The sequence below is a fragment of the Gorilla gorilla genome, chromosome 7 (assembly GCF_029281585.2).
Source record: "Gorilla gorilla gorilla isolate KB3781 chromosome 7, NHGRI_mGorGor1-v2.1_pri, whole genome shotgun sequence".
Lineage (NCBI taxonomy): Eukaryota > Metazoa > Chordata > Mammalia > Primates > Hominidae > Gorilla > Gorilla gorilla.
In genome coordinates, this window is record NC_073231.2 from 66,062,591 (window position 1) to 66,083,323 (window position 20,733).

Consider the following 20,733-nt stretch of genomic DNA (forward strand, 5'->3'; position numbering starts at 1 on the left):
CTTAATAGACTACAGTGTAGTAAACATAACTTTTACAGGCACTGGAAAACTCAGGAATTTGTGTGACTAGCTTTATTGAGAAATCTGCTTTATTGCAATGGTCTAGAAATGAACCTACAATATCTTTGAGGTTTTAAATATAAGTAGACTTTAGCTGAATATTGATTTAATAACTATGCTATACTAGTTAAGATAATTATTTTCACTGAAAATCTTTTCCTTCGCCTTTCAAATACAGATAGGATTTGTCAGTGTTTTTGTGATGATTAAATTTAGTCTCACCGTGTGGTGAAATTCTCAATAAATGCCTGGAATAAAATGGGAAACCTCATAAATAATTGCTATTGTATTTATATAATATCATTTTAAGATAGATTCACAAACACATAAAGAAAAAAGAATAAGCATTATGAAAGGATCAAATGTATACAACACTCAAAGAGTATAAATTCTAATTGTTAGAAAAGTTCAATATACACATTTGACTCCCAAATGCAAGGTTCTCTAACTTTTTATTAAGAATTCCCACATCCATAGTTAAATCTCCAACTTCGATTACATACAGGATATTAATCCCCTCAGAGTGTCATTGCTACTAAAGCTGTCATCTCTATTGCCTTTCAAAGTCTGCCAAACAGAATGGAAATAGGCACCAATGCCACCTAGTGGGAAGTGATTCGATTACTGCATTATGACTCAATTTAAGACTTTTCCTCAATAGGGCAAAAGAAAGTTGGGATTTAGCAATATAAACTTTAATAACTTTCTCCATTTTACCTTGACAAAAATCACAAATTCTTTTGAAAGGTTTGCATAGCCTGCTGATGATGCATCAGCTATTTTGCCATGACGATCAAAAACAACTGTGTGACCAGGAACCAGTGCCGACTCAAGAAGTGCACAGCGGTTAGGCTGATAAAGCACCCGCAGCTCAGTGGTGGCTTCACCACTAACCTAAAAGGAAAAACAAAAAAAACCCTCTAAATTAGTAACAGAAAAAAAAATTTAATGTAATCACATTATATACATATACAGGTGTCTACTTCATTTTATGGAAACTTTGTACTATTTATAAAATCTCATGATTTTGAAATTCAATAGGTTTTATTCCCCAGACAATTCCAATGACTTGCTCCAATGACTTCCTTCTCTTGATTTCTCAGAATCCATGGAAGAATGTTGGAAAAATAACTTCATTGGCAGGATAATTTAATAAGATCCTAATATGTATCTTATCTTTTTTTTTCATTTTCTCATTTGTGTCCTCCTAATTTAAGAGTATTTGGGACTAAAAACTGAAATCGATAGAAATTTTATCTCATTCCTAAATTTTGCTTTCAAAAACGAAACAAATTGAGAAGGTTATGCTACATTGAGACATGACTATTGTTCAGGACAGCGTTTTAGGTCCCACCCCATCTCCCTCTAGTTCCCCAGGGAGGCAGTAGGGTGTGAAGAGGAAAAGTCATTGGTGCCTCTTGAATGGCTAGATCCAAAACACTAAGTCTATCAACCTCAGCAAAGTTCCATTGCCCAAGTATGGCAGGGAGGCGGCAGAGCTATTGATCTGCAAGAAACCATCTGACACTGGATGAGTACATCTCAGTAACCAGTGTGGTTCAAAGCTATGATAGCTGTCACCAGATATTCTGAGGCCCACCATACCAGATGAAATCTTCTGTGAAACAAGATGAGTCCCATAGTAACTAAAATGAAATCTCCCACCAACCTACTGCAACCTAGTGGAATAAGGGCTTTAAGGTAGCCTTAATTTGATTTTAGAAAAATATAGTAGTTGAAGAGATATTTCTTCAACTCTTAATTCAATGGACTAGATTCCATATCCATATTCATATTTCTTAAGCATATACTATGACCAGGCTCCATGCTGATCAGAATGTGCTATGAACTACAGTGTAGGGTACCTTATGAAGTCCAGAGCAGAGAAGAAAAGGCTTCATGGAAAAATCTGACTGACTGATCACTTAGTCAGAATTTCAGGCATACAAATTACACAAGGTGGGTTTTTTTTTCAATAAGTATTATTTTCCCTTAAGTTAAATAACATCCCATGAGTTGAAATCAGCCTGTAATGCCAGTATTTTGGGAGGCTGAGGCAGGAAGAATGCTTGAGCCCAGGAATTCAAGGCTGCAGTGAGTTCTGATCATGCCAACTGCCCTCTAGCCTGGGTAACAGAGCAAGACCTTGTCTCAAAAAAAAAAAAATTATTGTATAGCATTATATGAGGAAGCTGTAGCATTAGTGTTAGTGTCAGACTGCCTATATTAAATTCCTGCTTCCACACTTACTAGCTTGTGACTGTGCAACTCACTTAATCCTATTTTTCATGTTCCTCTTCTGTCAAATACAAATAATAATGGATTATCTCATCTAGTAGATTTAAGAATGAAATATTGTAATACATATTAAGCACTTAAAACAGTGCATTAAAGTTATCGTACATTGTATTATTTTAAAAAATAAATAACATGCATGCATTACATTAAATGCTACTTTTCAAATCTAAACTAAGCAACACAAGGTATAACTATAAAAAATTATTGTTTTTTCTCCAACAATATGGTCCCTAAAAGGGCCATTGAGAAGTCAGTCTTCTTTTGAAAGCTCATTAAAATTTTGAATGTTATTAGAGAATTGGTCTACTTTTTCTTGTCTAAATTCCAATTGCTGAAATTTAGAACCATTTATGCATCACAATCTCAACAATTAGTGAAACAAAACAGAATGAAAAAAGTGCTAGTACAAGCCAAAAGGAAATGGTAATCTTATAAATGTATCTTATACAAAAAAATATACAGACATAATACTATTGATATATGGCAAAAAGAAAATTTACTACACACCATTCCAGTGACAATGCCATTGTCAAGAGCAAGAGAAAGATGCCTCATCTCATGACTTTGGAAAATGCATATATTTCTTTTGTTGAAAATAACATCAAAGACACCTGGAAAACATTTTTAAAGTATTAGAAAGCAAGTTTTGCTTTTAAAACTTTTTTCATTCAATATATACTGAAATCTCTTAATAATATATTTTAAACTTCTCAATTAAATGTTTTCAGTCAAAGGTAAAATGCATCTCCACAGTATGTTCAGTTTGTGAAAATTCATAGTATAATGTATGCACTTTTCTCATCTATATGTATGTGAATAAAATGATTTTAAAAACTGGTGATTCCTTGATCCATGACCTATTTCATTTCCTAGTCTGTGTGTTGTACGTACTTGAGTATGTATGTATATACACAGCTATATCTATATACATATACAATATACTAATATATTAAATATATTAAATATATAACATGTGATGTATATTATATAATATTTACAAAATGATTTCATGATAACAAAGTTAAACTTTCTTTTATTTTATTATACTTTAAGTTGTGGGGTACATGTGCACAACGTGCAGGTTTCTAATATAGGTATACATGTGCCGTGTTGGTTTGCTGCACCCATCAACACATTATTTACATTAGGTATTTCTCCTAATGCTATCCCTCCCCCAGGACCCCAACCCCCGATAGGCCTTGATGTGTGATGTTCCCCTCCCTATGTCCATGTGTTCTCATTGTTCAACTCCCACTTATGAGTGAAAACATGCGGTGTTTGGTTTTCTCTTCTTGTTTTACTTTGCTGAGAATGATGGTTTCCAGTTTCATCCATGTCCCTGCAAAGGACATGAACTCATCCTTTTTTTATGGCTGCAGAGTATTCCATGGTGTTTATGTGCCACATTTTCTTTATCCAGTCTATCATTGATGGACATTCGTGTTGGTTCCAAGACTTTGCTATTGTGAACAGTGCTGCAATAAACATACATGTGCATGTGTCTTTATAGCAGAATGATTTATAATCCTTTGGGTATATACCCAGGAATGGGATTGCTGGGTCAAATGGTATTTCTAGTTCTAGATCCTTGAGGAATCGCCACACTGTCTTCCACAATGGTTGAACTAGTTTACAGTCCCACCAACAGTGTAAAAGTGTTCCTATTTCTCCACATCCTCTCCAGTATCTGTTGTTTCCTGACATTTTAATGATCGTCATTCTAACTGGCTGGAGGTGGTATCTCATTGTGGTTTTGATTTGCATATCTCCGATGACCAGTGATGATGAGCATTTTTTCATAAGTTTGTTGGCTGCATAAATGTCTCTTTTGAGAAGTGTTTGTTCATATCCTTTGCCCATTTTTTGATGGGGTTGTTTTTTTCTTGTAAATTTGTTTAAGTTCTTTGTAGATTCTGGATATTAGCCCTTTGTCAGATGGGTAGATTGCAAAACTTTTCTCCCATTCTGTAGGTGGCCTGTTCACTCTGATGATAGTTTCTTTTGCTGTGCAGAAGCTCTTTAGCTGAATTAGATCCCATTTGTCAGTTTTTTCTTTTGTTGCCCTTGCTATTGGTGTTTTAGTCATGAAGTCTTTTTCCATGCTTATGTCCTGAATGGTATTGCCTAGGTTTTCTTCTAGGGTTTTTATGGTTTTAGGTCTTACGTTTAAGTCTTTAATCCATCTTGAGTTAATTTTTGTATCAGGTGTAATGAAGGGATCCAGTTTCGGCTTTCTACATATGGCTAGCCAGTTTTCCCAGCACCATTTATTAAATAGGGAATCCTCTCCCCATTGCTTGTTTTTGTCAGGTTTGTCAAAGACCAGTTGGTTGTAGATGTGTGGTGTTATTTCTGACGGCTCTGTTCTGTTCCATTGGTCTACATATATGTTTGGGTATCAGTACCATGCTGTTTTGGTTTCTGTAGCCTTGAGAAAACGCTGGAATTTTTTCCTTGGAACTGGACTGTGATGAGAGGTGCTTGCCATGAACATAAGCTACTGTCTTTTCTTTTCTTTTTTTGAGATGGAGTTTCGCTCTTGTTGCCCCGGCTGGAGTGCAATGGCACAATCTTGGCTCACTGCAACATCCGCCTCCCAGGTTCAAGTGATTCTGCCTCAGCCTCCCGAGTAGTTGGGATCACAGGCATGCGCCACCATGCCCAGCTAATTTTTGTATTTTTCATAGAGACGGGGTTTCTCCATGTTGGTCAGGCTGGTCTCGAACTCCCGACCTCAGGTGATCCACCTGCCTCAGCCTACCAAAGTTCTGGGATTACAGGCATGAGCCATCACGCCCAGCCAGGTACTGTCTTTTTTTTGACCCTTCCTTTCCAGTTTTTGAAGATAACGCAGGAAATAATCTTCTCTGAAGATACTTGATAAAAATTCCCCCAAAAAAAGGAAACACATGCTTCCACTTCATTGATAAAAATGTAGTGCTGTTCGGCACCTAGGTCTAGTTCAGCTGGCAGATGAGCTGATTGATGCGTTCACCCCGATAGCCAGGTGTGCCCATCTCCTTGAGGAAGCCCACTCTATTTTTGGTAGCGTGACGGGCCACTGAGAGGTGGAAAGGGTGCAAGAACCATGAGATCTCCTGAAATGATTCCCTGGGAAGGCAATTTCATGAATGAGGTCTTCCAAGCAAATGATGTCAAACTTCCCCAGGTGCTCCTCAGTCACTGTGTTGTCTGTCAGAAGAACGATCTTATTCTTGACCTTGGCTTGTCCACGTTTCAAAATGAGTTCCCGGACAGACTTCAGATTTGGAAATCCCCAGGTCACATAAGCTTCCACTATACGTGGCATTTTTAGGTTCTGGGGGGTGACTTTTACCAAGACACCACTAAACATTTTCTTTAGGCGAAGTCTTGAAGTGGTTCTCTGCATCAGTAAAATCACACCATCAATCCTTTTGATGCGTACAACAAAGGCCAAGGAATGTTTATCTGGCAATTCTAAGGCGTGAGGTTTCACTTCTGGTCATCTGAGACGTACTTTGTCACGTTTCTGCTGCCAGGAGTCATGTAGGAATAATTAAACCTGAGCCCTTTTCCTTTCCTCTGCTCCTTCTCTGCCAAAAGTGCCTGCTTTGCCTGGGTGGCTTTGAGGGCTTGATAAGCTTTCCTCTTTTTCAGGAGACTTTCTGAAACAAAGGGATTTTTTCTTTGCTCTTGCTCCGCCATCTTTCTAGTGTTGCACAAAGTTAGATTTTCTAAAATGAACCAATCCTTCATTTCTTACTATTGATAGCACAGCCCATTTTGTATTAACTAAAAATTTTGAGCTTAGTCAATATATACCAAATGAAGGAGGATTATGGTAGTTACTGGGTAATTTATAGTCCCAAATCCCAATTTTTAGCATGGAATTATTTAATTACCTGCTTTATTATATGTGTATATTCATCTAGCATTGGTAAATGCAATAAATTAATTCTACCTTTATAATTTTATTCCAGTTAACCACAGAGGCAAACACTTTTAGTTAAGAATAAGGTCTGATGCAGAGGTTAACTACAGAATTTCAATTTTTAAAAGGATTTTACTATACATTTATATGATTTTATATTCATTTAAAGTCATATTTCTAAAAATGAAAGACACAGATTAGTTCAATAGACCACTCCAAATGGAAATCTTCCTGCTTAATTAATTTCTAATTTATTTTTGTCTACATAATAAAATGCATCTTAATGTTTAAGAATTAGGATCTCATAAAATTAAACCATGTTGACAAGCACTTACAGATAATCCTGGGGGTTAGGGTGTTATTGAAATAAGGAAAGAAACAAGAACTAGGAATTCTGATACAGATAATCCTGGAGGTCAGGGTGTTATTGAAATAAGGAAAGAAACGAGAACTAGGAATTCTGACTTTGAGTCTGACACAACTCATTAGATAACCTTGGACAAAGCACTGTGCTTCTCTCTGTCAATTTCCTCATCAATAAAATCAAGGCAAGAATTCTCAAATGACTTGTTCAGATGATTCATTAATTGTGCAAACTAATGAGTTCACAATGAAAGAATCTGAAAACTAAAGGTGTTCCTGAAAATGTTCTAAGAATAATTTTCTGGTTTAATTTAATCTTCTTATTGTTCTAATGATTTCATAAATACCAGAATCTAAATTCATAAAACTATAAAGGTATTATTTTATTTTTTTCAGTAAGAACTCAATAATTAAAATAATAAAAATTTACATATTTTGTTATAAAAATTTCTTTATTTTAAAGTTTATCAAGAATATCAACTACAAGTTCTATAAAGAGATGGCTATTTATCTTACTGTCATTGCTGTTAGTCCCATGCGTAAGACTATCTCATCAACAGTTAAGTATTTTATAAATATTTGTTGAATAAATCAGTTATTTCTGCTGAGAAAAAAAAATTAAGGGTCCCGATTTTAAGAATCGCAACGCAATACGGAATGTCTTTGAATCTGGAAGCTTCATTTAGTGAGTTTTAATGAAAAAATATATAGAAACAATATTTTCCAGTAAAATTATAATCAAGTCAGTGTGATAAATGAGATCTTCAGAATTTAAAACTTTTCAGTAGGAAAAATACACCATTTTTAAAGAACTTTAAAATACCTTGGTGGACCTCTGGTATTCCATGGAGCATAGTTTGGAGGAAAATAATAAGGGAAAGAGCACTACCATGTGAAGGAAGGTATTAAAATTAAGCTGAAAACATCTGAGCAATCAGCAGCAACAGAAAGAAACATTATCTACACTTAGGCAGATACTCCAGGAACTACAGCTGGATTCACCGCCTTCCTGAAAATACAGGTGCCATTGACCCCCACATTATGGGAAGTCCAATAGAACATTCCATACTTTCCCATGGAAGCCCTAAACATGCTCCCTTTTTTGTTGTGAAGTTGGTATACAAACCTTTACCTCTAACTATTCAGTAAGTTACTCATTACTAAGTACTTCCACCTTACCTATGGTGTGCACATGTAAATAAACCTTGTATTTTCTCCTGATACATGTCTATTGTCAGTTATTTCTCAGGCTACCAACCATTCAAACCTAAAACAATAGAGAAAAAGCTTTCTCTACAACATGAATCTGGATGTATGATTTCTAGTTCTGGCTCTGCCAATAAAGAGTTCAATCACTCATTCAACCATCATTTATTGAACACCTATGTGCAAGGAATATTTTTAGTTATGACCTAGATAAAAATTATCAAATTTCTTATCTCTAAAATGTTCTGATTTTTAAAAATAAGGGTTAAGGCTACATAATCTTAAAGTTCCCAGCTAATACAAACATCCATTGGATCTAGTCACATTCACCAAAATAAACTTGAATTGGCCAAATCCAACAGAAGCATTTCAATCCTTATCACACTTTGCCTCTTTACTAGGTTTGAACCTGTGGATGCCGTTTGAAACTCCACAATCCTCCACCTCACTACCTTCCTTCTTGGTCTCCCAACTCATTCTTTGTTCTATTGTAGGGTCCCAAAAAACGACACCCCAAAATGAAGACCTCAGAAGTGGTCTCAGAAGCACAAGTTTTTTCTGACCTTCACCTGGCCCCTCATTCTCCCTGGAGGCTAGCCACAGAAGCTAGAATCTCTCTTCTCCAAGGCAGGTCATAGAAACCAGAGCCCCATCTCCCCAAAGCCAGTCATGAAACCTAAAAATATTTATCTAACATTCTCCCTCCCTTTCAATGGAAAAACTGGCCATGAAGAAATGATCTGACCTGCCTTGATTGTAGGTCATAAGACCCCTAACCAGAGAGGGTCCTGTCCCACACCCAGAAGGAAGGAATGTGGCACAGAGAGGCCAAGAAGAATCTAGACAGACAGGCCTTGCTGGGTTTCCCCACTCAGTCTGTTGGCACTAGTTTATACCTTTTTTGTCCAGTCCTATTTCTACATGGTTGTCCATACTTTGTTAAATATAATTTTAAAAAATGGAGAGCTTCCCCTGTATCTGTGGGTCTTCATTCTGAAGGCTCTTGTGTTATGTAAAACTTGTATGCTTTTTACCTTTTTACATGCATGCTTTTTTTTTTTTTTTTTTTTTTTTTGAGATGGAGTCTCGCTCTCTTGCCCAGGCTGGAGTTCAGTGGGGCGATCTTGGCTCACTGCAAGCTCCACCTCCTGGGTTCAAGCCATTCTCCTGCCTCAGCCTCCTGAGTAGCTGGGACTAAAGACACCCGCCACGATGCCTGGCTAATTTTTTGTATTTTTAGTAGAGATGGGGTTTCACCGTGTTAGCCAGGATGCTCTTGATCTCCTGACCTCATGATCCACCCGCCTCAGCCTCTCAAAGTGCTGGGATTACAGGCGTGAGCCACCGTGCCTGGCCACTTGCATGCTTTTTAATACAAAATATTTGTCAGAGACCAAGATGGCCGAATAGGAACAGCTCCGGTCTATATAGCTCCCAGCATGAGCAACGCAGAAGATGGGTGATTTCTGCATTTCCATCTGAGGTACCAGGTTCATCTCACTAGGGAGTGCCAGAAAGTGGGTGCAGGACAGTGGGTGCAGCGCACCGTGAGGGAGCCGAAGCAGGGCGAGGCATTGCCTCACTCGGGAAGCGCAAGGGGTCAGGGAGTTCCCTTTCCTAGTCAAAGAAAGGGGTGACAGAAAGCACCTGGAGAATTGGGTCACTCCCACCTTAATACTGCACCTTTCCAGCGGGCTTAAGGAACGGCACACCAGGAGATGGTATCCTGCACCTGGCTTGGAGGGTCCTGTGCCCATGGAGTCTCGCTGATTTTTAGCACAGCAGTCTGAGATCAAACTGCAAGGTGGCATCGAGGCTAGAGGAGGGGCATCTGCCATTGCCCAGGCTTGCTTAGGTAAACAAAGCAGCCGGGTGTGGTGGGTGGAGCCCACCACAGCTCAAGGAGGCCTGCCTGCCTCTGTAGGCTCCACCTCTGGTGGCAGGGCACAGAAAAACAAAAAGACAGCAGTAACTTCTGCAGATTTAAACGTCCCTGTCTGACAGCTTTGAAGAGAGTAGTGGTTCTCCCAGCACGCAGCTGGAGATCTGAGAACGGGCAGACTGTCTCCTAAAGTGGGTCCCTGACCCCCAAGCAGCCTAACTGTGAGGCACCCCCCAGTAGGGGCAGACTGACCTCAAACAACCGGGTACTCCTCTGAGACAAAACTTCCAGAGGACCGATCAGGCAGCAGCATTTGCGGTTCACAAAAATCTGCTGTCCTGCACCACCACTGCTGTAACCCAGGCAAACAGAGTCTGGAGTGGACCTCTAGCAAACTCTAACAGACCTGCAGCTGAGGGTCCTGACTGTTAGAAGGAAAACTAACAAACAGAAAGCACATCCACACCAAAAACCCATCTGTACGTCACCATCATCAAAGACCAAAAGTAGATAAAACCACAAAGATGGGGAAAAAACAGAACAGAAAAACTGGAAATTCTAAAAAGAAGAGCGCCTCTCCTCCTCCAAAGGAACGCAGCTCCTGACCAGCAAAGGAACAAAGGTGGACGGAGAATGACTTTGACGAGTTGAGAGAAGAAGGCTTCAGACGATCAAACTACTCCAAGCTACAGCAGGACATTCAAACCAATGGCGAAGAAGTTAAAAACCTTGAAAAAAATTAGACAAATGTATAACTAGAATAACCAATGCAGAGAAGTGCTTAAAGGAGCTGATGGAGCTGAAAGCCAAGGCTCGAGAACTATGTGAAGAATGCAGAAGGCTCAGGAGCCCATGCAATCAACTGGAAGAAAGGGTATCAGTGATGGAAGAAGAAATGAATGAAATGAAGCTAGAAGGGAAGTTTAGAGAAAAAAGAATAAAAAGAAATGAACAAAGTCTCCAAGAAATATGGGACTATGTGAAAAGACCAAATCTATGCCTGATTGGTGTACCTGAAAGTGACGGGGAGAATGGAACCAAGTTGGAAAACACTCCGCAGGATATTATCCAGGAGAACTTCCCCAATCTAGCAAGGCAGGCCAACATTCAGATTCAGGAAATACAGAGAACTCCACAAAGATACTCTTCAAGAAGAGCAACTCCAAGGCATGTAATTGTCAGATTCACCAAAGTTGAAATGAAGGAAAAAATGTTAAGGGCAGCCAGAGAGAAAGGTCAGCTTACTCACAAAGGGAAGCCCATCAGAATAACAGCGGATCTCTCGGCAGAAACTCTACAAGCCAGAAGAGAGTGGGGGCCAACATTCAACATTCTTAAAGAAAAGAGTTTTCAACCCAGAATTTCATATCCAGCCAAACTAAGCTTCATAAGTGAAGGAGAAATAAAATCCTTTACAGACAAGCAAATGCTGAGAGATTTTGTCACCACCAGGCCTGCCCTAAAAGAGCTCCTGAAGGAAGCACTAAACATGGAAAGGAACAAACAGCATCAGCCACTGCAAAAACATGCCAAATTGTAAAGACCATCAAGGCTAGGAAGAAACTGCATCAACTAACGAGCAAAATAACCAGCTAACATTATAATGACAGGATCAAATTCACACATAAAAATATTAACCTTAAATGGAAATGAGCTAAATGCTCCAATTAAAAGACACAGACTGGCAAATTGGATAGAGAGTCAAGACCCATCAGTGTGCTGTATTCAGGAAACCCATCTCACGTGCAGAGACACACATAGGCTCAAAATAAAGGAATGGAGGAAGATCTATCAAGCAAATGGAAAACAAAAAAAGGCAGGGGTTGCAATCCTAGTCTCTGATAAAACAGACTTTAAACCAACAAAGATCAAAAGAGACAAAGAAGGCCATTACATAATGGTAAAGGGATCAATTCAACAAGAAGAGCTAACTATCCTAAATATATATGCACCCAATACAGGAGCACCAAGATTCATAAAGCAAGTCCTGAGTGACCTACAAAGAGACTTAGACTCCCACACAATAATAATGGGAGACTTTAACACCCCACTGTCAACATTAGACAGATCAACTAAACAGAAAGTTAACAAGGATACCCAGGAATTGAACTCAGCTCTGCACCAAGCAGATCTAATAGACATCTACAGAACTCTCCACCCCAAATCAACAGTATATACATTCTTTTCAGCACCACACCACACCTATTCCAAAATTGACCACATAGTTGGAAGTAAAGCATTCCTCAGCAAATGCAAAAGAACAGAAATTATAACAAACTGTCTCTCAGACCACAGTGCAATGAAACTAGAACTCAGGATTAAGAAACTCACTCAAAACTGCTCAACTACATGGAAACTGAACAATCTGCTCCTGAATGACTACTGGGTACATAACGAAATGAAGGCAGAAATAAAGATGTTCTTTGAAACCAATGAGAACAAAGACACAACATACCAGAATCTCTGGGACACATTCAAAGCAGTGTGTAGAGGGAAATTTATAGCACTAAATGCCCACAAGAGAAAGCAGGAAAGATCCAAAATTGACATCCTAACATCACAATTAAAAGAACTAGAAAAGCAAGAGCAAACACATTCAAAAGCTAGCAGAAGGCAAGAAATAACTAAAATCAGAGAAGAACTGAAGGAAATAGACATACAAAAAACCCTAAAAAAATTAATAAATCCAGGAGCTGGTTTTTTGAAAAGATCAACAAAATTGACAGACCGCTAGCAAGACTAATAAAGAAGAAAAAAGAGAACAATCAAATAGATGCAATAAAAAATAATAAAGGGGATATCACCACTGATCCCACAGAAATACAAACTACCATCAGAGAATACTACAAACACCTCTACGCAAATAAACTAGAAAGTCTAGAAGAAATGGATAAATTCCTCGACACATACACTCTCCCAAGACTAAACCAGGAAGAAGTTGAATCTCTGAATAGACCAATAATAGGCTCCGAAATTGTGGCAATAATCAATAGCTTACCAACCAAAAAGAGTCCAGGACCAGATGGATTCACAGCTGAATTCTACCAGAGGTACAAGGAGGAGCTGGTACCATTCCTTCTGAAACTATTCCAATCAATAGAAAAAGAGAGAATCCTCCCTAACTCATTTTATGAGGCCAGCATCATCCTGATACCAAAGCCGGGCAGAGACACAACCAAAAAAGAGAATTTTAGACCAATATCCTTGATGAACATTGATGCAAAAATCCTCAATAAAATACTGGCAAACCGAATCCAGCAGCACATCAAAAAGCTTATCCACTATGATCAAGTGGGCTTCATCCCTGGGATGCAAGGCTGGTTCAAAATATGCAAATCAATAAATGTAATCCAGCATATAAACAGAACCAAAGACAAAAACCACATGATTATCTCAGTAAATGCAGAAAAGGCCTTTGGCAAAATTCAACAACCCTTCATGCTAAAAACTCTCAATAAATTAGGTATTGATAGGATGTATCTCAAAATAATAAGAGCTATCTATGACAAACCCACAGCCAGTATCATACTGAATGGGCAAAAACTGGAAGCATTCCCTTTGAAAACTGGCACAAGACAGGGATGCCCTCTCTCACCACTCCTATTCAACATAGTGTTGGAAGTTCTGGCCAGGGCAATTAGGCAGGAGAAGGAAATAAAGGGTATTCAATTAGGAAAAGAGGAAGTCAAATTGTCCCTGTTTGCAGGTGACATGATTGTATATCTAGAAAACCCCATTGTCTCAGCCAAAAATTTCCTGAAGCTGATAAACAACATCAGCAAAGTCTCAGGATACAAAATCAATGTACAAAAATCACAAGCATTCTTATATACCAATAACAGACAAACAGAGAGCCAAATCATGAGTGAACTCCCATTCACAATTGCTTCAAAGAGAATAAAATATTTAGGAATCCAACTTACAAGGGATGGGAAGGACCTCTTCAAGGAGAACTACAAACCACTGCTCAATGAAATAAAAGAGGATACAAACAAATTGAAGAGCATTCCATGCTCATAGGTAGGAAGAATCAATATCGTGAAAATGGCCATACTGTCCAAGGTATTTTATAGATTCAAGGCCATCCCCATCAAGCTGCCAATGACTTTCTTCACAGAATTGGAAAAAACTACTTTCAAGTTCATATGGAACCAAAAAAGAGCCCGCATCACCAAGTCAATCCTAAGCCAAAAGAACAAAGCTGGAGGCATCACGCTACCTGACTTCAAACTATACTACAAGGCTACAGTAACCAAAATGGCATGGTACTGGTACCAAAACAGAGATATAGACCAATGGAACAGAACAGAGCCCTCAGAAATAATGCCACATATCTACAACTATCTGATCTTTGACAAACCTGACAAAAACAAGCAATGGGGAAAGGATTCCCTATTTAATAAACGGTGCTGGGAAAACTGGCTGGCCACATGTAGAAAGCTGAAACTGGATCCCTTCCTTACACCTTATACAAAAATTAATTCAAGATGGATTACAGACTTAAATGTTAGACCTAAAACCATAAAAACCCTAGAAGAAAACCTAGGCATTACTATTCAGGACATAGGCATGGGCAAGCATTTCATGTCTAAAACACCAAAAGCAATGGCAACAAAAGCCAAAATTGTCAAATGGGATCTAATTAAACTAAAGAGCTTCTGCACAGCAAAAGAAACTACCATCAGAGCGAACAGGCAACCTACAAAATGGGAGAAAATTTTCGCAACCTACTCATCTGACAAAGGGCTAATATCCAGAATCTACAATGAACTCAAACAAATTTACAAGAAAAAAACAAACAACCCCATCAAAAAGTGGGCAAAGGACATGAACAGACACTTCTCAAAAGAAGACATTTATGCAGCCGAAAAACACATGAAAAAATGCTCATCATCACTGGCCATCAGAGAAATGCAAATCAAAACCACAGTGAGCTACCATCTCACACCAGTTAGAATGGCAATCATTAAAAAGTCAGGAAACAACAGGTGCTGCAGAGGATGTGGAGAAATAGGCACACTTTCACATTGTTGGTGGGACTGTAAACTAGTTTCACCATTGTGGAAGTCAGTGTGGCGATTCCTCCGTGATCTAGAACTAGAAATACCATTTGACCCAGCCATCCTATTACTGGGTATATACCCAAAGGACTATAAATCATGCTGCTATAAAGACACATGCACACGTATGTTTATTGTGGCACTATTCACAATAGCAAAGACTTGGAACCAACCCAAATGTCCAACAACGATAGACTGGATTAAGAAAATGTGGCACATATACACCATGGAACACTATGCAGCCACAAAAAACGATGAGTTCATGTCCTTTGTAGGGACATGGATGAAATTAGAAGTCATCATTCTCAGCAAATTATCACAAGGACAAAAAACCAAACACCGCATATTCTCACTCACAGGTGGGAATTGAACAACGAGAACACATGGACACAGGAAGGGGAACATCACACTCCGGGGACTGTTGTAGGGTGGGGGGAGGAGGGAGGGATAGCATTAGGAGATATACCTAATGCTAAATGACGAGTTAATGGGTGCAGTACACCAACATGGCACATGTATACATATGTAACAAACCTGCACATTGTGCACATGTACCCTAAAACTTAAAGTATAATAATAATAAAATAAAATAAAAATAAAAAGCCAGAGACCTTGAAAAATATATATATATTTGTATGCTTTTCCCCATATTAATCTGCATTTTATCAGTGATTTTTAGTGAATCTTCACAAGGAAAAGGGGAAGTTTTCCCTTGGCCCCTACATGCTCTTCACTCAAAGGTGTTCCTAGGGTTCTATCTTTAAATGACTACCGTTCTCATGCCTCTTCTTCTCGCTCCCTGGGAAGTCTGCTTTAATAATCTATAAATTGAGAAATTCTAAACCTGTATCTCCACTCATCTCTCACTCAGCATCAGGTTCATATACTTTTGCATGTAAACAACTGGATGTTTCATGAACACTTCAAACTTAGTATGCACAAACTAGAACTCATAATTTTCCACACATTCCTAGCTTTCAAATCTAATCCTTCTAAATCCTTCTAGATTTATTACTTCAGTTAGTGACTCAATGAATAACTCAATTACCCAACGCAGAAACCTTAGAGTAATCCTTTTCCCTTAACATTCCTTTTCCAATATATCACCAAGCCCTGCCAATTTTGCTTGCTAGAAATTCTTCAAATTTTTCTTTCTTCTCAATGAATACTCCCACTGAAGTACTCAAAGTTCTCATCACCTTTTGCTTGACATATTACAAAAACCTACTGACTGGTCTTTCCTTCTCTAATCTTCCTCCATATGCCTCAAATCTGGCCTCCACTTAGCTGCCAAAGTGTTTCTACTCTACTTCAAATCCATTCGTGGCTATCTCTCAACCAGGAGGGAATAAAGGAAGCTGATTTTGGGCATGCAACTTCTCTCCCAGAGCCTTTTGTAATAGGCAAAGAGTAGCCATGGAAGAGTAAAGGTTTAAATTACCAAATGCAGTTGACAGCTTTGGGTTCCTAGCAGACTGCTTTTAACATGAGGTGATTATGGTTGTAGTGGTGGGGGAAAATGTTTAAAACTTGTTTTACAACTTCTAGAGTAAAACATAAGCTTAAACACTCCCTGTTGCAACCACATGCAGTACAACACTTGAAACTAACGTTAGATCTCTTGCGAGATTCTGAATTGAGAAATTCAGCAATTCGATACAAATAGCCCTGATTTGCTGCAGCTCAGTAAAGGTGCTACACTTCATACTATATACTTAAGTCAGAGAGTTACAGTATACATCCCAGAAAAAATCAGCAGCCATTCCCCTACTATTAATATGTACTTGTATTTCCAAGACATCCAGAATTCTCTACTCCCCTGACATCTCCTCTCCCCAAGGTTTCTTTCTCTATTTAGGGATTGAAGTTATCAGTAGAGGGGGCTGAACCAGACAATACCCAATTTAGAGCACATCCATTTCCAATCTAAAACAAAGGAGGTCTTTCAAACTCTGCTCAGAAAACAGAGGGGTTTGATTTCAGAGAAGTATAGTTAAGATGTGGTAAGAACTGGGCAGTAGAAAAAGTGGCCAGTGTATGGTTAGTGTTATACACTAATAAACCTTTTTTCAAATTCTTAATTAGAACCAAGTACAGAGAACCAGACAGAGACAAGAACTGCAGCTAATCATCACCAGATATTCACTAGAAATAGGGCCTAAAATTATGTAGATTAACTATTAGCAATGACCTCAGAGAGGAACTGGAATTCCATTAGTACCAAGGAGATAGGTAAGGAGACCAAAGAAAATTTACACAGGTGGCAGGTATTGAAATTGGCTATATTTTTATCTATTCAAAGGGAATTAGAGAACAACCAGCACAATAATATTTTTTTAAGTTGAAGCAAAGGGAAAAAAGGTATTACCCTCTTCAACACACCATACAAATTATTTACTGAAGCAGTAATTTTTAAAATTTAGAAGTTTGTCTTGAAAGCGCAAAGAAGATTTAAGAAGCTATATTCCCTATGAAATAATTCTCTTTAAATTGTCACTTCACTTTAGTTGAAACTGGAACTAGAAACTTAAAAAGTATGTATTAGAGATATGGTGACTGTATAATCGACTGTCATTAGGGCACCACTGAGAGTGAAAGGGGATGCCAAGTGAATAGAAAACTATGTCACAAACAAAAGTGGGTAGAGTGTACAGCCCCATTAACTAGTTATGCTTTATGCAAAAAAACCTTAGCCTTACTTTCCAAATTTAAATAAGTGTGCATTTATTTGTTTCAAGTACATATACAAGCTTATGTATTTGTTATTATTTCTACTTTAATGGCAAGAGTGTAGTGAGTCTGAGACTCATGCAACACTGATGACAGTGAAAACTGGTATAACTTCTGGAAAGAGATGTGGCAATATTTATAAAGAGACTTAGCATCCTTTGTAACCTAGTAATTGACTTTGAAAGAAGGAGCTGGGTATGCCAACTTAGGCCCCAAGAAAGGAAATAACTTTTCATCTGAGGAATGCTAGTCCCTTTAAATTGTCAGGCCCAGAGAGGCATTTAAAATGTAACAAGACAGGGATGCCCTCTCTCACCACTCGTATTAAACATAGTGTTGGAAGTTCTGGCCAGGGAAATCAGGCAAAAGAAAGAAATAAAGGGTATTCAACTAGGAAATGAGGAAGTCAATTTGTCCCTGTTTGCAGATGACATGATTGTATATTTAGAAAACCCCATCATCTCAGCCCAAAACCTCCTTAAGCTGATAAGCAACTTCAGCAAAGTCTCAGGATACAAAATCAATGTGCAAAAATCACAAGCATTCCTATACACCAATAACAGACAAAGAGACAGCCAAATCATGAGTGAACTTCCATTCACAATTGCTACAAAGGGAGTAAAACACCTAGGAATCCAACTTACAAGGGATGTCAAGGAACTCTTCAAGAAGAACTACAAACCACTGTTCAACGAAATAAAAGATGACACAAACAAATGGAAAAACATTCCATGCTCATGGATAGGAAGAATCAGTATCATGAAAATGGCCATACTGTCCAAGGTAATTTATAGATTCAATGCCATTCCCATCAAGTTACCAATGTCTTTCTTCACAGAATTGGAAAAAACTACTTTCAAGTTCATATGGAACCAAAAGACAGCCCGCATTGCCAAGACAATCCTAAGCCAAAAGAACAAAGCTGGAGGCATCATGCTACCTGACTTCAAACTATATTACAAGGCTACAGTAACCAAAATGGCATGGTACTGGTACCAAAACAGATATATAGACCAGTGGAACAGAGCAGAGGCCTCATAAATAACACCACACATCTACAACCATCTGATCTTTGACAAACCTGACAAAAACAAGCAATGGGGAAAGGATTCCCTATTTAATAAATGGTGCTGGGAAAACTGGCTAGCCATATGCAGAAAGCTGAAACTGGATCCCTTCCTTACACCTTATACAAAAATTAATTTGAGATGGATTAAAGACTTAAATGTTAGACCTAAAACCATAAAAACCCTAGAAGAAAACCTAGGCAATACTATTCAGGACATAGGCAGGGGCAAGGACTTCATGACTAAAACACCAAAAGCGATGGCAACAAAAGCCAAAATAGACAAATGGGATGTAACTAAACTAAAGAGCTTTTGTGCAGCAAAAGAAACTATCATCAGAGTGAACAGGCCACCTACAGAATGGGAGAAAAGTTTTGCAATCTACCCATCTAACAAAGGGCTAATATCTAGAATCTACAAAGAACTTAAACAAATTTACAAGAAAAAAACAACCCCATCAAAAAGTGGGCAAAGGATATGAACAGACACTTCTCAAAAGAAGACATTTATGCAGCCAACAGACACATGAAAAAATGCTCATCACTGACCATCAGAGAAATGCAAATTAAAACCACAATGAGGTACCATCTCACACCAGTTAGAATGGCAATCATTAAAAAGTCAGGAAACAACAGATGTTGGAGAGGATGTGGAGAAATAGGAACGCTTTTGCATTGTTGATGGGAATGTAAATTAATCCAACCACTGTGGAAGATAGTGTGGTGATTCCTCAAGGATCTAGAACTAGAAATATCATTTGACCCAGCCATCCCATTACTGGGTATATACCCAAAGGATTATAAATCATGCTACTATAAAGACACATGCACACATATGTTTATTGTGGCACTATTCACAATAGCAAAGTCTTGGAACCAACCCAAATGTCCATCAATGATAGACTGGATTAAGAAAATGTGGCACATATACACCATGGAATACTATGCAGCCATGAAAAAGGATGCATTCATGTCCTTTGCAGGGACATGGATGAAGCTGGAAACCATCATTCTGAGCAAACTATCACAAGGACAGAAAACCAAACACTGCATGTTCTCACTCATAGGTGGGAATTGAACATTGAGAACACTTGGACACAGGGCGGGGAACATCACACACTGGGGCCTGTCGTGGTGAGAGGTGAAGCCAGCTGAGCTTCTGGGTTCGGTGGGGACTTGGAGAACTTTTTTGTCTAGCTAAAGGATTGTAAATGCACCAATCATCACTCTGTAAAAGGGACCAATCAGCAAAATGGACCAATCAGCACTCTGGAAAATGGACCAATCAGTGCTCTGTAAAGTGGACCAATCAGCAGGACGTGGAAGAGGCCAAATAAGGGAATAAAAGCTGGTCACCCCAGGCAGCAGTGGCAACCCGCTCAGTCCCCTTCCATGCTGTGGAAGCTTTGTTCTTCCGCTCTTCACAATAAGTCTTGCTGCTGCTCACTCTTTGGGTCCACGCTACCTTTATGAGCTGTAACACTCACCACGAGGGTCTGCAGCTTCATTCCTGAAGTCAGCAAGACCACAAACCCGCCGGAAGGAAGAAACAACTCCAGACACACCATCTTTAAGAGCTGTAACACTCACTGCAAAGGTCTGCAGCTTCACTCCTGATGTCAGCAAGACCACGAACCCACTGGAAGAAGGAAACTCCAGACATATCTGAACATTGGAAGGAACAAACTCCAGACACACCATCTTTAAGAGCTGTAACACTCTCCGCGGGGGTCTGTGGCTTCATGCTTGAAGTCAGCGAGACCAAGAACCCACCAGAAGGAACCAATTCCGGACACAGTGGGGTGGCGGGGCAGGGGGAGGGATAGCATTAGGAGAAATACCTATGTAAATGATGAGTTAATGGGTGCAGCAAACCAACATAGCACATGTATACCTATGTGACAAACCTGCACGTGGTGCACATGTACCCCAGAACTTAAAGTATAATAAATAAATAAAATAAAATAACAGCAGTCACATCTCACTCCCACTTGAGATAAGTAATTACCTCTTGAGGCCACTTGCTATGCAGGCTCTAGACTGACACCAAGTGGCCATAAAACGTCATGCACCCTATAGTTCAACAATGTACAACCAATCACTAACCAATGTTATTTCTGTAAACCTACAAGAATACCTGAGGAACAACTTTTGT

At 38.8% G+C, this 20,733-nt stretch overlaps 1 protein-coding gene and 1 pseudogene across 1 annotated transcript in view; both read right to left on the bottom strand.

The window, feature by feature from the left end:
• The window catches only part of RP1 (RP1 axonemal microtubule associated), a 274,928-nt gene that overhangs the window by 166,955 nt on the left and 87,240 nt on the right, over positions 1 to 20,733 (bottom strand). Inside the window, exons 12-13 of the mRNA XM_055348747.2 lie at positions 2,866 to 2,969; positions 778 to 954 (exon numbers count right to left, since the gene is read on the bottom strand). Coding sequence (XP_055204722.2) covers positions 778 to 954; positions 2,866 to 2,969 — 281 coding nt within the window. The remainder of the gene's footprint in view (positions 1 to 777; positions 955 to 2,865; positions 2,970 to 20,733) is intronic.
• On the bottom strand, positions 5,316 to 6,063 carry LOC101143623 (ribosomal protein uL30-like; annotated as a pseudogene).